The following is a 12,789-nucleotide window of genomic DNA, read 5'->3' as shown; positions in this document are numbered from 1 at the left end:
GGCCAAATAATACTGACGCACTTCACAATCTCTGCTAGACAGACAGGCAAGCTTGTGTACGGATTGGCTGATACGCCTGTCAGTCACCGTCCGGGACACGCCTGTCGAATACGCCTCTTCTTTCTTCAGCGGGGTCAATGCCCTGCTATTTTCTGATTGGCTGCCGAGAGGGCCTGGGAAAGTTGGTGCCTCGTGCCTGTGGGCGGGGCTTGCGGCGGAAGTGTGGCGCTGTTTCGCGGAAGAGAGGTCGAAGTTGTTGTAGAAGAGTTTGGGAGAGGAGGATGCGACGGGCACTGAGGACAGGTACTACCGGGTTGGGCGTCTGAGGATGGTGTCAGGGCAGGAGCGAGGGGTAAAACGTGGCTGGTAGGCACGGAATGCAGGGTGACGGTGTGGGGGGTAGAAACAGGCCTCTGTGTTGACAGTTCGAGAGACCAGGGAAGCCCGGGGTCTGGAGGGAGGGCTTTAGGGAGAGCTGGCTGGGCTGGGGCAGGTAATACGTGGTCAGGGCTGGAAGCAGCCAACCTCCTGGTCAGTAGTTCTGAACAGCCTGGAGAAGAGAGGGGACAGAATGGAAAGGATTAATAAAGTACAGGACATAGAGAGGCTTAATAAAGTACAGGACATAGAGAGGCTTAATAAAGTACAGGAGGGGAGTTTATCAAAAGAGGAAGAAATGTTAGGAAAAGAGGGTATGATCTAAAACAGAGGCATAGATGGGATGTAAGGAAGTTTTACTTTACTGGGAGGGAGGTAGATAAGTGGAATAGCCTCCCAGCGGAAGTGGTAGAGGTTAATACAATGAGGGGATTTAAACATGGATGGGGTAGGCATATGGCTCCTGAATTTAAGACGAGTCCAACGACTCATTAAGGAGTCTACAGCAGTGAAAAATGAAAGGGTCCGGTCTGCTGGCAAGTTCTATGTTTCTGTGTGACGGCGATGGCAGCAGCTATATGCTGGAGCGCGTTAAATAAATATTAGGGGTTGGGGAGATAATATTTTGTGAAGTTTTGTTGTCAGAAGCTGCTGGTGTTCCTGGGTTTTAAATCCTGTGTAATGTGTGAACCGTCTGTCTCTGGGTGTACAAAAGGGTGACAAGAGAGAAGAATGTAAGGAAGGTGTGTGTGTGTGTGTGTGTATGTATGTATGAGTGTGCGTGCGTGTATGTATGAGTGTGCGTGCGTGTATGAATGAGTGTATGTGTATGGGGGGGTTGTACGGACTGGCCTGTGATAACATATAGTGATAAGAGAGAGAGGTACCGTTTAAGTCATCTACAAGAGGATGACACCAGGAGTTGAACAAAAGATGTATAGTGGACTAGAGGGTAGAGAGTAGAGAGCATGTCCTGCACATACATGGGTCACGGGAGGAACCTGGAAACAGGACTGATTACTGTAGTTAATATAAGACCCCAGAACTGCATGTATTTTCCATTCCAAACCCACCCAAAAAGCTGGAAAAAGATTTATAATGTGGCGGAGCGCGGCTGGAGCGGTGGGATGTGGCTGGAGCGGTGGGATGTGGCGGAGCGCGGCTGGAGTGGTGGGATGTGGCTGAAGTGGTGGGATGTGGCTGGAGCCGTGAGATGTGGCTGGAGCCGTGAGATGTGGCTGGAGCCGTGAGATGTGGCTGGAGCCGTGAGATGTGGCTGGAGCCGTGAGATGTGGCTGGAGCCGTGAGATGTGGCTGGAGCGGTGGGATGTGACTGGAGCGTGGCTGGAGCGGTGGGATGTGGCTGGAGCGTGGCTGGAGCGGTGGGATGTGGCTGGAGCGGTGGGATGTGGCTGAAGTGATGGGATGAGGTGGCAGCGTGGATGCAGGCGTTGGATGAGACTGCACTCGGTTAGTGACCTTTGTGGCTGCTGTTGGCGTGTTGCCGCAGTACGCGCCCTCCTGTCACCTTACGTTTCAGTGCATATAGCTTGTCTCTTGTTCTCGTGAGGGGGGGTTTTGGGGGTTGATGACTCCGGTTGTTAAATGTCCTGGAATTGGAAACATTATTCAAAATGAGTATCAGAGTATCAAGATAGTATCGGCATTGTTGCAGAAAATATCTTAAATAACTTTCCCCATCTGACAGGTGTTGCTGGGCATGCCCCCCCGCCTGGCAGTGTGTCGTGGGGCGCAGCCCCCCCCCCGCCTGGCAGTGTGTCGTGGGGCGCAGCCCCCCCCCCGCCTGGCAGTGTGTCGTGGGGCGCAGCCCCCCCCGCCTGGCAGTGTGTCGTGGGGCACAGGCCCCTCCCCCCTGTCAGGGTGTCGAGGGTCTGGCTGCCGTGTGGCATATGTGAATGAACTTTTTTACAAAGTGCCGTTGCCCGGGTGCCTGGCACTCACAGGGACCGGCAGTCACACAGCTCCAGCCGACACACATGCCTTTATTTTACCTGTGTGTCCCAAGGAGGCGGAGGGGGGCTGCGCGGAGGGAGGCGTTCTCGTTGGGGGCTGCGCTGAGGGAGGCGTTCTCGGGGGGGGCTGCGCGGAGGAAGGCGTTCTCGGGGGGGGGCTGCGCTGAGGGAGGCGTTCTCGGGGGGGGGGGCTGCGCGGAGGAAGGCGTTCTCGGGGGGGGGCTGCGCTGAGGGAGGCATTCTCGGGGGGGCTGCGCGGAGGAAGGCGTTCTCGGGGGGGGGCTGCGCTGAGGGAGGCGTTCTCGGGGGGGGGCTGCGCTGAGGGAGGCCTTCTCGGGGGGGGGCTGCGCTGAGGGAGGCCTTCTCGGGGGGGGCTGCGCGGAGGAAGGCGTTCTCGGGGGGGCTGCGCGGAGTGAGGCGTTCTTGGAGGGGGGCTGCGCGGAGGGAGGATTTCTCGGGTGGGGGGGGCTGCGCGAAGGGAGGCTTTCTCAGGGGGGGGCTGCGCGGAGGGAGGCGTTCTCGGGGGGGGGGGCAGCGCTGAGCTCGGACTGAGACGTGGTTGAAATGAAGAATTTTGAACACAATAGCTCTTTATCCATGTTTGCTGAGTTAAGCTGATTTGGGCAGCAAACTGAAAACATGACTCAGTCACTCGGCCCCTTCAGCCGCGTCTCATGTTTTCCGCACTTCTCGGCCCTCGTGTCTCGTTTCCTCCGTCTCGCTTCTGTGGCCCGATGTTGCAATCGCAGGTCCTTTCCATTCACCACGCGTGTGCTTTGGGTCTAAGTACACGCTCTTCACTTCTATACAGGAGGGTGAGTCGATATGCGATGATCTGCAGCGGATACTGGTCTGCCAAATACCCGCTTGGGGGGCCGAAATGGCAACTTTGCATCCATATGTAACACGTAAATACTGCCCCCACCATGACATGATAAAGCCATGTCTTGGAAACTTTAACCCTCTGCCTGCCATGGACAAATCTAATAGGAAGCCTTTTCGGTTGCTATGGTAACATTACCATTGAGGTTTCCCAGCAAAAATAAAGATTGAGACACAAATTTTAAATTTCTGGCTGTAACAAAATTGCAAAAGAGTTTTCCAAAGATCCTTAAACTTGGATGAGCGAACACAACGTGCCATTGGAACACAGGAGTGATGGGAGTGATAAAGGGTCATTGGAACACAGGAGTGATGGGAGAGATAAAGGGCCATTGGAACACAGGAGTGATGGGAGTGATAAAGGGCCATTGGAACACAGGAGTGATGGGAGTGATAAAGGGCCATTGGAACACAGGAGTGATGGGAGTGATAAAGGGCCATTGGGACACAGGAGTGATGGGAGTGATAAAGGGCCATTGGAACACAGGAGTGATGGGAGTGATAAAGGGCCATTGGAACACAGGAGTGATGGGAGTGATAAAGGGCCTCTGTACGCCTATGAAGAGATTCCATGAAAAATCAGCCTTTTCCAGCTACAATAGTTACAACATTAACCCCCTCTGCGCTGGATTTCTGATCCATTTCCTGTTATTTTAAAGGACAAAATGTGATTTTCCTTAAAAAATAAGGACATTTCTACATGACCCCAAACCTTTGAACGGTAGCGTGTGTGTGTGTATACATATATATATATAACGTGTTCTTTGTGCTTCTGCCTGTGACTTGTATGTCACTGTTGGACTTGTGTATCTTCTTCGTCAGATAACCCTAGATACGGCGTTTCTCCTGTTTAACCCTTTCATGTAAAGCTCGGCCTGCCGTCGCCATTCATGTGTTGTAATTGAGCTCTGCTCCTCCCAGCTGACGCCGATCTAAAGCCTGCCCCTCGTTTCTTACGGACTTTGTCCGCTGCCCGACACATATTCTGGATCATGGTCGGATGGGGGGAGGACGGCGTTTTCCCCGGAACGCTGTCTGCTCGCAGTTAAGTTAATTTGAGGAAGTTCGCGGAGGTTACCACAGGTCATCAACACACTTTGTAAAGAACTTTGGCCGTGATTTTGCTTAGAACGTCAGATGGTACGTAAGGTTCCGAAACGCGGCGCTTCTCTTCCCATTATTGTGGCAAACAAAGGTGACCCAGGCGGCCGAGCAGCAAAAGGACAAATATCACACTCCTGTGTTCCAATGGTCCTTTATCACTCCCATCACTCCTGTGTTCCAATGGCCCTTTATCACTCCCATCACTCCTGTGTTCTAATGGCCCTTTATCACTCCCATCACTCCTGTGTTCCAATGTCCCTTTATCCCTCCCATCACTCCTGTGTTCCAATGGCACGTTATCACTCCCATCACTCCTGTGTTCCAATGGCACGTTGTGTTCGCTGATCCAAGTTTAAGTTTAAAAGGCTAATTGATGGTTAGAAAACCCTTTCATGTTGCAGCCAGAAATGTCCTTGTTTTCCATGGAGACAGCTGAGTGACCCCAAACTTTTGAACAGTAGTGTGTATATATAATGTAATTATTTTCTCCCCTCTGCGGGGGCCGTTGCTCTGATGGTATTCTGTTCCGTAGGCAGTCTGCAGGGATGACATAGGATGCAGTTTTATGTTGCTTTCCTCTTAATTAGATTGGAACTAAAATTAATAAGTCAATTGATTGGCTTTATCGTTACAAATTAGCGATAAATGCTAAAACTGTCAGACCTTAAAGCTGAACCAAAAATCTTTTTTTTTTTCTCTAATTTCTGTGTGCGTCTTTTTTTTTTTTTGGTCTTGGTTCACATACGAGGCAGCACTTTTTTTGTTCTCTTCTTCAAGGACACCGAGTGCCGGAACGAGTTGTCTCAAGGTTTGGGCTTCGCTGAGAACGGAAGCTTGTGTTCTCTTTAGATAACGGAACGCTTACTAGTTGGAGCGACGAGTGGCTGGCTCGGTGAAATGGGATTTAGTGTTAGATGTGGGTAGCAAACGTTATTCTTACTCCTATGTGAAAAGGGACTTATGTCTCTTATATATCCTATATCATGGTTTATGCTATATATACACACACATAAAATCAGTACGTGTTTTTTTTTGCCACTCCTGTTTCGATGTAAAATAAACAGTATTTGGTAAAAGGAAAGTATTACACGCGTCTTTTTGCTGTGCCTTTTTTAATCTTTTTTTTTTTTTTCTTTTCTCGTCCACAGAGGTAAATGCAAGCAAAACCAGGGATTATCCCTGAATTACTATGAAGAATTAAGACCCCCGCTGGCATTTCCCCCCCCCAGAGTCTGCCATGCTAAACATTGTGGTAAGTAAATAGTACCTGCAGGCTCTACTGGTGACCTAAACAGTTCTGGGTTAGCAGTCCCGTTCTTGACATGTACGCCGGCAGATCGGCCCCATTCGGCCCCTGTCTAGTCTGCCCATTTCCCCTGCTGTAAGGAAGCTTTATGCTTATCCCATGTATGTTTACATTCCCTTATTGTGTTACCCTCTACCACTTCTGCTGGGAGGCTGCTCCACTATGCTACCACCCTCTTAGATTATGAACATTTGTTGTAATATTTCACCTCCTTTGAAACAAACTTCCCTCATGTACGTTGTTTAAGCCCTCTTTTTGTATTTAAATACCAGGTAAAGTTGATGAGAATTAAAGAATGATTTTCACCGCAAATTCAATATGGTTGTTTTTGCAATCTTGTTAATGCTGTTTTTTTTTCACTTTCGACGCAGTGTTTGGCCTTGAAGATGTCTGGAGACGCTTGACCCAATATGTCAGCAGCGGCTGTCAATGGCTCTGATGTTTCACTTGGTAAATTGTGGGACCATGTAGAGAATGTGGGAGCAATTCATAATTTGAGTGCTTATTCATTCGCATCAGCAAAGTTTTTCATTCAATCAGGAACTGAAGTGGAGCGTTACAATAGAAATGCGTAATATAATAAAAATAATGGGTTAAAAACCTGTGAAATAGGGGATTTCTACCAGGAAGGGCATACGATCCGTCCCACCATTGGTACAATAATAAAAATCCCGTCTGTAGGAGGATGGTGAGGATGAGGATGATGGCAATACGAAGGTTTAAAGGGAAGCGAAGTAGGCTGAATCCAGTAATGTATCGGCTCTTAGTTAATGTCCGTGCTGATTGGGCATGGGGGAGAAAGCTGTTTATTTATTTGTGTTGATTCACACCCGTAATTGGCTGCGTCCTACACTTGGCAGAAATGTGTATTTACTGCCCGCAAAAAACGTTATTATGTGTGCTTTACAGACAGTGAGTCTTTCCACTCTGTGGACACAATTCTGTTGGACGCCACCACCACCAACGCAAAGCTGCTTATAAAAGAGGAGAGATCTGATTCTCGAGGGAGTTCTTCGGTACCCAATGAAAATGAGACCCTGGGGACGGATGGCGAAGGCTCCACCCACAGCGCCGGTAAGTAGATCTGCCCCTTGTCGGTAGCTGGAAGTGGGGCTCTGTAGGGCGGTGGGCTGGCGGCGGTAAAGACATCCGGAAGGTGAGTTTGCTTCAGATACAACGTAACTTTCTTACTTTCGGCAGCAGAGGAGCCGGAGCGGAAAAGAAAGAAGGGTCCCGCGCCGAAGATGCTGGGGAATGAAGTCTGCAGCGTGTGCGGGGACAAGGCCTCTGGATTTCACTATAACGTGCTGAGCTGCGAGGGCTGTAAAGGCTTCTTCCGGAGGAGCGTCATCAAAAATGCAAAGTACACCTGCAAAAACAACGGCAAGTGCCAGATGGACATGTACATGCGGCGAAAGTGCCAGGAGTGCCGGCTGCGGAAATGCCGGGAGGCAGGCATGCGGGAACAGTGTGAGTAAGCGACGGGCGAACGCTTTATCCGTGTCTTAGGGCCGGGAAGAGACGGGGTGATAACCAACACGCAGGTCCTAGATCACGAAAATGCACCGATCCTCTCTCTTGTTAGACGGCGTTCTTGCGTTTGATGTGTAAGTGAGGGATTTGCATGTTTTGCGGGAATTAACACAGTTTTTAAAGGAACAATTGCAACTAACCGTTTAGGCCAGGTAACACGTTAATGTGTTCGGAAACCTAGTCTGCCATGGGAGGGCCATTGGAGCATGGGAGTGATAAAGGGCCATTGGAACACAGGAGTGATGGGAGTGATGAAGGGCCATTGGGACACAGTAGTAATGGGAGTGATAAAGGACCATTGGAACACAGGAGTGATGGGAGTGATAAAGGGCCATTGGAACACAGGAGTGATGGGAGTGATAAAGGGCCATTGGAACACAGGAGTGATGGGAGTGATAAAGGGCCTCTGCGCCATTCAAAATCAGCTATAACATTAACCCTGTCCGCTGGATTTCTGGTCTGGTGTGTGTGTGTGTGTGTATATATATCTGTATGTATGTATACCAATATTTTATTTTTTCACTTAGGCGTTCTTTCGGAAGAACAGATCCGCAGCAAGAAAATCAGGAAGCAGCAGCAGGATGAGGATGTGGTCCGCTCGTCGGCGGTGTTGGTCCCGCCGAGTCCTTGCATGCTGACCCCGGACATTGTCCAGCTCACTCCGCAACAGGAAGAGATGATCCAACAGCTGGTGTCGGCGCAGCAACAATGCAATAAGAGGTCCTTTAGCGATCAGCCCAAAGTAACGGTGTGTACCCGCAAGCCTGGGCCACCAAAAGACACAGGCAGAATGATCATTCTTCCACTGCAAGACCCTAAAGATTGGTCAGATAGAAAATGTCACTTTTTTCTTTTACTATCGCTTTAAAGTATAAGAATTTTGGATATTCCTAACGCTTCTGTTCGTTTTCAATTTACTTTTTTTTCCCCTTTCTTTTTAAAATTAGCCGTGGCCCCTCGGCAGCGACCCGAACAGCAGAGAAGCCCGCCAACAGCGCTTCGCTCATTTTACCGAGCTCGCCATCATTTCGGTGCAGGAAATTGTGGATTTTGCCAAACAAGTCCCCGGCTTCCTGGAGCTGTCCAGGGAGGACCAGATAGCTCTGCTAAAAGCCTCCACTATAGAGGTGAACCCCGTCGCTTCCACTTTACCTGTTTGTTTCCCGGCCAGCTTATTTAGAAATTTAAAGGAAAATTATTTGGGGTTATCTTATAAATAACCCCCGATTTATGTGAATACGCAACGGATTTTAATTTGTATTCACGTGAGATTGATGCAGATTTGTGAATGAAAATCGGATAGATGTAATTTGATTTTCTTTGCTACGCTTTTGGTAACATTTGGTATTTATATCTTTTACAGATCATGCTGCTCGAGACGGCCAGGCGCTACAATCACGAAACCGAATGTATAACCTTCCTCAAGGACTTCACCTACAGCAAGGATGATTTCCATAGAGCAGGTGAGAAAGATGGCCGTTCATCTTAACAGGATCCCTCCTCTATACAGGGGACCGGACAATAACATTGAATTCTAAGAAAATGTATTCACCCAACGCTTTAATATAATTTCAAATATCTCCGTTTTTGGTCCTTCTTGCAGTAGAAAGCCGCCAGGCTTGGTCCTTCATACCGGAACGTGGGGTCGCTTCGTGTATTTAGTTAAATTTCATTTATTTCTGTCTACAGGTTTGCAGGTAGAGTTTATAAACCCCATTTTCGAGTTTTCTCGAGGCATGAGGCAGATGCAGCTGGACGACGCAGAGTACGCCCTTCTCATAGCGATCAACATCTTCTCCGCGGACCGGCCGAACGTCCAGAATCATCAGCTGGTGGAGAACCTGCAGCTGCCGTACGTCGAGGCGCTGCACTCCTACACTCGCATAAAGCGACCTCAGGTAAAACACAGCGGGTAGAAGTGCTCGATACGCAGAGACCCTACAGAGAGAGCCTGTCGGGTATTAAGAACGGAATAAGCAGGTATGGTTTGCCTGTATAGGCTATAGAGCGCCCCTTTTGTACATTAGCCGTATATACAAATTCCATAGACATAGGAGTCAAGAAAACCGCCTCGTAGATGGGATTCAATTCCCAACTTTTTTCTTGTATTCTGAAATTATGGGGAGGCTATAATTTAAGCATTTATCTGTTCCTAACAGGCTGCCCCCTCGTTGGCTTGAGCATTACAATGTAGTTGCCTTTTAGGCACGTCATTCTCAGTTGGCACTTTAATTTCCTAATAAAGCTGATTTTAACCACATGCCATGTTATCCTTTGGCACCGCTGCGTAAAGATACATAGATACCCTGTTAATAAGACACCGTGCTTCGCCAAAGACTTCTCCTTTGTTTCTCTATTAGAGTTAATATTCCAGATGCCGTCGGGAAAGGCTTCTCTTTATTGGGTCGTTCGTAACTCCTTTGGATTGTCTGTTTCTGTAGCTGATATGCCTCTGGTCTGTTATCTACCGTAGGACCATCTGATGTTTCCTCGAATGCTGATGAAGCTGGTCAGCCTCCGGACACTAAGCAGCGTGCACTCGGAGCAAGTCTTTGCTCTCCGCCTTCAGGACAAGAAGCTGCCACCTTTGCTGTCGGAGATCTGGGACGTTCACGAGTAACGGAAGACGCGCGGCACGGACCTCAGACCGAACGTTGCATCTCACTCAGCGATCCGCTCTACCCGACGCAGAGAGCCGGAAACGGACTCCCGTCAGCCGTGGGCTGAAGACCTCTCTGGCCGTGTCTATACGAGAGGAGGAGACGATTTCATTAGAACGGTGAAGTTGTTTTTGGCAATGAAAAACAGAAAAAACAGCTTGGGGGGGTAGTTCGGTCCCAAAATGTTCATATTTTATATAGCTGACCTTAGGTACATAGTATCAGCCCGGTTCTTCCGATAAAAGCAGGTGTCAGCCACGTGTTGTGTCTCGCGCAAGACCTAGTGCATCAGAGTCCTGTTTTTTGTCCGGAGTAGTGAGTTAGGGAAGAAAGAAACGGTTAATACGGTTCATACCCCCCAAGCTTCTTTTTGTACGGAATAGCGTTGGCAAACTAACAGTCCCTTACGGAGATCGGTAACTCGGACCCTAGGCATGCGTTGGCTGCAAATGTCCCAGAACCCGACAGCTTTGTGCACAAGATATCGACTCATCCTACACACTGGACTTGTCATTTTTCCTGCTGGTTTAGAGTTTTTTTCTTTTTACAAGAAAAAAGAAAAGAAATGTGAGACTGATTTAAGCGTTGTGTATCGGGGGGGAGCTACCTATCCCCCCCTCCCCCCCAAAAAAGTCACTGATCCTTCTATCCTTTTTTCTATAGCACTAATTTGAAGAGCATTTTTCTTCCGTCATCAAAGACTTTTTGAGTACTTTCTGCTTTCCCGTAGCCATTGATTTCTATCCCCTTATTGAATTTCGCACTTATTTGTACTTTTTACCCCCAGCTTATTTGGATCCCCCCCCCCCTCATCCTAATATGCACTTGTTTTTTCAAATTTTGGCTTGGGGAGGATTACTATTTTTGGCACTTACCTGGAGCGGTAGATGTTGCTTAAATCCCAGAATAACTCCTGTGTCAAATCCTCTATGATTTGATAAAAAAAAAAAATACTTAAATTTGTTCCTGCCTATTAGCAACTTGGGTGGTCTGCTTTGGCGTCCCCCTGTGTAATAAACCTGACAATCCCCGGTTGAAATTATAAGCCGTCGCGTACCGTGCAATGATTGAATGTAGTATAGGCAAACCAGGAGGAACGTGCCGTTTTCGTAAAGCCCCTGCTGCCCCTGCTGCCCCGGGCTCCTTACTCTTTGTCTTAACCCTTTGCCAGACACCTGATCCAGCACTCACGATGTGCGTCACGGAACGCGTGGATTCTTACTGGGAGCTGAAAAGGGAAAAAATTAAAAAAAAAAAAAATAACGCCAGTAATGCCCACAACATTGTAAAAAAATAAAAAATATATATATATAAAAAATAAAGTTATAATGATCCCGTCTGGCATCCAAAAACTTTGTGTATCAATGCAATGAAAAAGTCAGAGGCGGAAAAGACTTATGTGCGATAAATTTGTATCGATGTATTTATTCTGTAATCATCTGAGCCTAAAGTAGAACGTTGATTTAATTATTTAACCCCTTCATGACAAAGCCCGTACACGTACGGGCTCACAATTCATTGTTTTTTAATGTTAAATTGTGATGGAGGAATTGGGTGCATCGATAAATGTTAAGTTTCTCAAATTATATTCACAAAAGTTTAAACTTTGGAAGCTATTTTTTTTTTGTTAACCGTGTTTTCTTTCCAGCTTGAAGTTTCTTTTTTGGTAAAAAAATGTACCAAGCGTAAAAATGTAAAGACTTTAGGGCTCTACTCACTAAATGGTTCTGTGGAGAATTAAACCTTTCAGCTCCCCGATATCGCTATGCATTTTGCAGGGATAACCCTGGCGAGCTTCCCCTGCCAGAAGGGCCGAGTTGGCTCTACACAACGGATAAGCAATGCGGGAGATTCGTTAGAATGCTCCTCTCTGATATATTAATTACACGGGGCCGGTTCAGCCTGCCTCGCCGGAGAAGCTCGTCGGGGTTTGCGCTTTATAATGTATAATGATAACGGGGATTTCATGTCCTACAAACGGCCCCTTAATCGAGTCGAGTCCTGTGTGATGACGCCAACAGATGTACTGTGTAATACCTAAGGAAGCCTGCAGAGGGCAGCATTTGGCTTCAGAGCTAACGCTCGTTACAGATGTTTATTTTTTGTAACAATCTAATAAATACAAATATAAAATAGAATCCTTTGTTGGAACACAAAATGAAAACAATGCACTTTTTATTCATCGCTGTGTTACAAGAGGATGCAAATGCTGAAAATAACCAGTAAAACCAGTTTGGTCCATAGTACCGTCACAGATACCCAACCAAACACTCGTATCAGATCGCAAAGGGCCCCTGTGACCTTAACTGTGCTCAGGCATGCCAGATAGCCCCTGGGGTCCAGATGAAGCCAGCTTGCAACCTCCTGCCAAAAGGTTATAAATTGGTTTTCTCATTCCCTTTCTGAGGGTCCCCCTGGGCCGAGACCCCCAAACCAACAGACTACGTAGGGGTTTTTTTGTTTTTAAACCCCTGTAAGCTCCTTTGCCAATAAAGACAAGAGCTTTATTGGCAAAGGACAATCTTGCTTTGATATTTGGACCGTTAAATGAGGGGAAATCCAAAAAAAAAAATCTGAGACAGAAATCCCCAACCGTCCAGATCCTTGTTTGTCCGACAATAAACGGCTATCTTGGATAATAATTTATTGTGAGTGGAACGAAAAAGGAGAAATGCATTAAATATGCAAATTAAAGTTACAATGGGTCCTGATTGTCCGTTAATCGGTGTTCTGGCGTACAGGTTCCAGATTCTTTCGAATGGTTGGGAAGAGTAGGCTTTAGTCGGTCATTTACCAAATCAGCGGAGATGCTTATCTCAAACGCCTCGTTACATGCTGAGGGTTCCTCGGTTTAAAGCGCCTGCGCAGGGGTGGAGCGGTACAACGGCTTTTTCTCTTTTGTTGTGTTCTTGAGTTCTTCCTAGATGCGGAACTTTGACTCCGAAGAAGTCGG

General features: G+C 47.7%; 1 protein-coding gene across 2 annotated transcripts; it reads left to right on the top strand.

Annotated features, from left to right (window-relative positions):
* The first annotated feature begins 208 nt into the window (after positions 1-208).
* On the top strand, positions 209-10,881 carry NR1H2 (nuclear receptor subfamily 1 group H member 2). Of its 2 annotated transcripts, none has more exons than XM_053452142.1 (10): positions 209-303; positions 5,486-5,589; positions 6,015-6,093; positions 6,553-6,717; positions 6,844-7,113; positions 7,704-7,924; positions 8,124-8,303; positions 8,540-8,639; positions 8,866-9,074; positions 9,650-10,881. In XM_053452142.1, exons 3-10 carry the CDS (start codon positions 6,054-6,056, stop codon positions 9,794-9,796), a joined length of 1,332 nt encoding a protein of 443 aa, XP_053308117.1. In that variant the 5' UTR covers positions 209-303; positions 5,486-5,589; positions 6,015-6,053; the 3' UTR covers positions 9,797-10,881. The 2 variants fall into 2 exon arrangements, with proteins under 2 accessions (XP_053308117.1, XP_053308118.1); XM_053452143.1 differs by lacking the exon at positions 209-303 and adding an exon at positions 346-366.
* The last annotated feature ends 1,908 nt before the right edge of the window (positions 10,882-12,789 follow it).

This window comes from Spea bombifrons, chromosome 12 (assembly GCF_027358695.1).
Source record: "Spea bombifrons isolate aSpeBom1 chromosome 12, aSpeBom1.2.pri, whole genome shotgun sequence".
Lineage (NCBI taxonomy): Eukaryota > Metazoa > Chordata > Amphibia > Anura > Pelobatidae > Spea > Spea bombifrons.
The sequence above is the reverse complement of the archived record's forward strand: the minus strand, read 5'-3'. Positions and strand labels throughout refer to the sequence as shown.